This window comes from Elephantulus edwardii, unplaced genomic scaffold (genome assembly GCF_000299155.1).
Source record: "Elephantulus edwardii isolate Elephantulus edwardi_28Jun2011 unplaced genomic scaffold, EleEdw1.0 scaffold00284, whole genome shotgun sequence".
NCBI classification, from domain to species: domain Eukaryota; kingdom Metazoa; phylum Chordata; class Mammalia; order Macroscelidea; family Macroscelididae; genus Elephantulus; species Elephantulus edwardii.
The window spans coordinates 1,915,647-1,917,723 of NW_006400034.1; the positions used below are offsets into that span (position 1 = coordinate 1,915,647).

The window sequence follows — 2,077 nt, forward strand, 5'->3', positions numbered from 1 at the left end:
AACAACATACAAAATATATTTTATTCTAGGGGACAGATTTCTGATGAAGTGAGTGTGTCACTTTAGGAATTAAAGATAGTGTGGCCTTTGAGATGCAAACCTTTGCACAAAGAAGACTGAAAAAATAATAAAAATTGACCTCTATAAAGCCTAAAGGATTAAAAAAATAACCCACGAAACAAGTTGGCCTCCATTAGTTTTTTTTTTTAAATTAATTTTAATGAACGTTTGCAGAGATTTTGGATTTCCATTCATTCCTTGTTGCATTTTTCTTTTGCCCCACCACCCCCAGTTAGTTCTTCTCTTTGGAAAGTAAAAGAAAAATTCTTTCATTGTTATAAAATCCCCCGCCCCACCCCGAGTCCACTCCACTATGCAGCCTTCATTCTGGACTCTTGTCATGACAACAATACCTTAATCATATGCCACGAAACAAGTTGGCCTTCTCCATTACTTTTTTTAATACCTTCTTGACTTCCTTGTTCCTCAGGCTGTAGACTAAAGGGTTGAGCATGGGGATGATCATAGTATAGAACACCGATGCTGTTTTGTCTGTTTCCATTGAGTGACTGGAGCTTGGCTGCAGGTACATGAAGATGACTGTCCCGTAAAAAATGGAGACTGCAGTGAGGTGGGAAGCGCAGGTGGATAACGTCTTCTGGTATCCTTCAACTGAGTGCATTTTAAAGATGGTGACAAAAATGAATAGGTAAGAAATTAAGATAACCGAAAGAGAAAAAAAGATGTTGAATGTTGCTACAAAAACAAGGACCATCTCATTCAGATGTCTGTCAGAGCAGGAGAGAACCATGACCACTGGAACATCGCAGAAAAAGTGATGGACAACATTGGACATGCAGAAGGAGAAACTGAAGGTCTCTCCAATGTGGATGGCAGCGTTCAGTAAGCCATCAACATAGGGACCTATTGTCAGACAGGTACACATACCTGTTGTCATGGTGGTGGTGTAATGGAGGGGCTTGCACACTGCTACGTAGCGGTCATAGGCCATAGAGGCCAACAGGAAATTTTCCACGGTGGCAAACACTGCAAAAAAGAACATTTGAGTAGCACATGCATTATAGGAGATGATATTGTCTCCTATAAGGAGCCCAGTCAATACTGTGGGAGTGACAGCTGAGGAGTAACAAAGGTCGACCAGCGACAAGTTACTGAGCAAAAAGTACATGGGTGTGTGGAGACGAGAGTCCAGCGATATCAACATAATCATCCCCAGGTTTCCAATCACATTGATGAGATATATGAGAGTGAACATGACAAAGAATGGAACCTGCAGCTCTGGGACATTGGTTAGTCCTAGCAGGATGAACTCAATAACTTCTGTATTATTCTCCATTGATGTTATTTGGAAATCAAAAGCTGCCCTGTATAGATGAGAGATAAAAGAATTGTGTTAAATAGAAAAGAGACAGAAATGCCATTGAAATGTATAGATAATTTAATTTATATTCATTTTTATTAATTTATATTAATTTACATTAACTATAACAATGCTCTGTATTCTGGGATTATCTATATGTAAAGAATGGGATTGACAAGTACATATAGGGCATAAATTACTTAAATAGTTATTTCTTTAGGAGCTGAAAGATATTCCTTTTTTTCCTTTTTTATTATTATTAATTTTAATGAAAATTTACAGAGATTTTGGATTTCCATTCACTCATGGTTACACTTTTCTCCTTTCCCACCTCCCCTCCACCCCCAAGTACACTCTTCTCTTTGAAAAGTAAAAGAAAAGTTCCCCCATTGTTTTACAATTCCTCTCCATCAGGACCACCCCACTGCGTTCTGGACTCCTGTCATGACAATAATATCTAATCACATATCCCTTTTAAACAGTTTTCTCCCTCTTCTGTGTCAATGCAATATACATTATTTATCCCATCTTTCCAGTCTTCCCCTAACCCCGATGTCAGTCCTGTTTTACAACAGTGAGAGATATTTTTAAGCCATCTTTACAAGTTTTACATCTGATAAAATTTTAAACTGAGCTGTGGAAGAGTAATTACTCAGCCAACATGGGATGTTTTAAATGATACTAGTTCGTTTTTTC

General features: G+C 38.0%; 1 protein-coding gene across 1 annotated transcript; it reads right to left on the minus strand.

The window, feature by feature from the left end:
• Positions 1-418: 418 nt before the first annotated feature.
• On the minus strand, positions 419-1,360 carry LOC102869024 (olfactory receptor 5B3-like). Its single transcript, XM_006900463.1, has one exon. The coding sequence runs from the start codon at positions 1,355-1,357 to the stop codon at positions 419-421; it is 939 nt and encodes a 312-aa protein (XP_006900525.1). The 5' UTR covers positions 1,358-1,360.
• Positions 1,361-2,077: the final 717 nt, after the last annotated feature.

What these genes read in the sequence shown, in the direction of transcription:
- LOC102869024 (XM_006900463.1), bottom strand. Translation starts at nt 1,357, where the DNA reads ATGGAGAATAATACAGAAGTTATTGAGTTCATCCTGCTAGGACTAACC.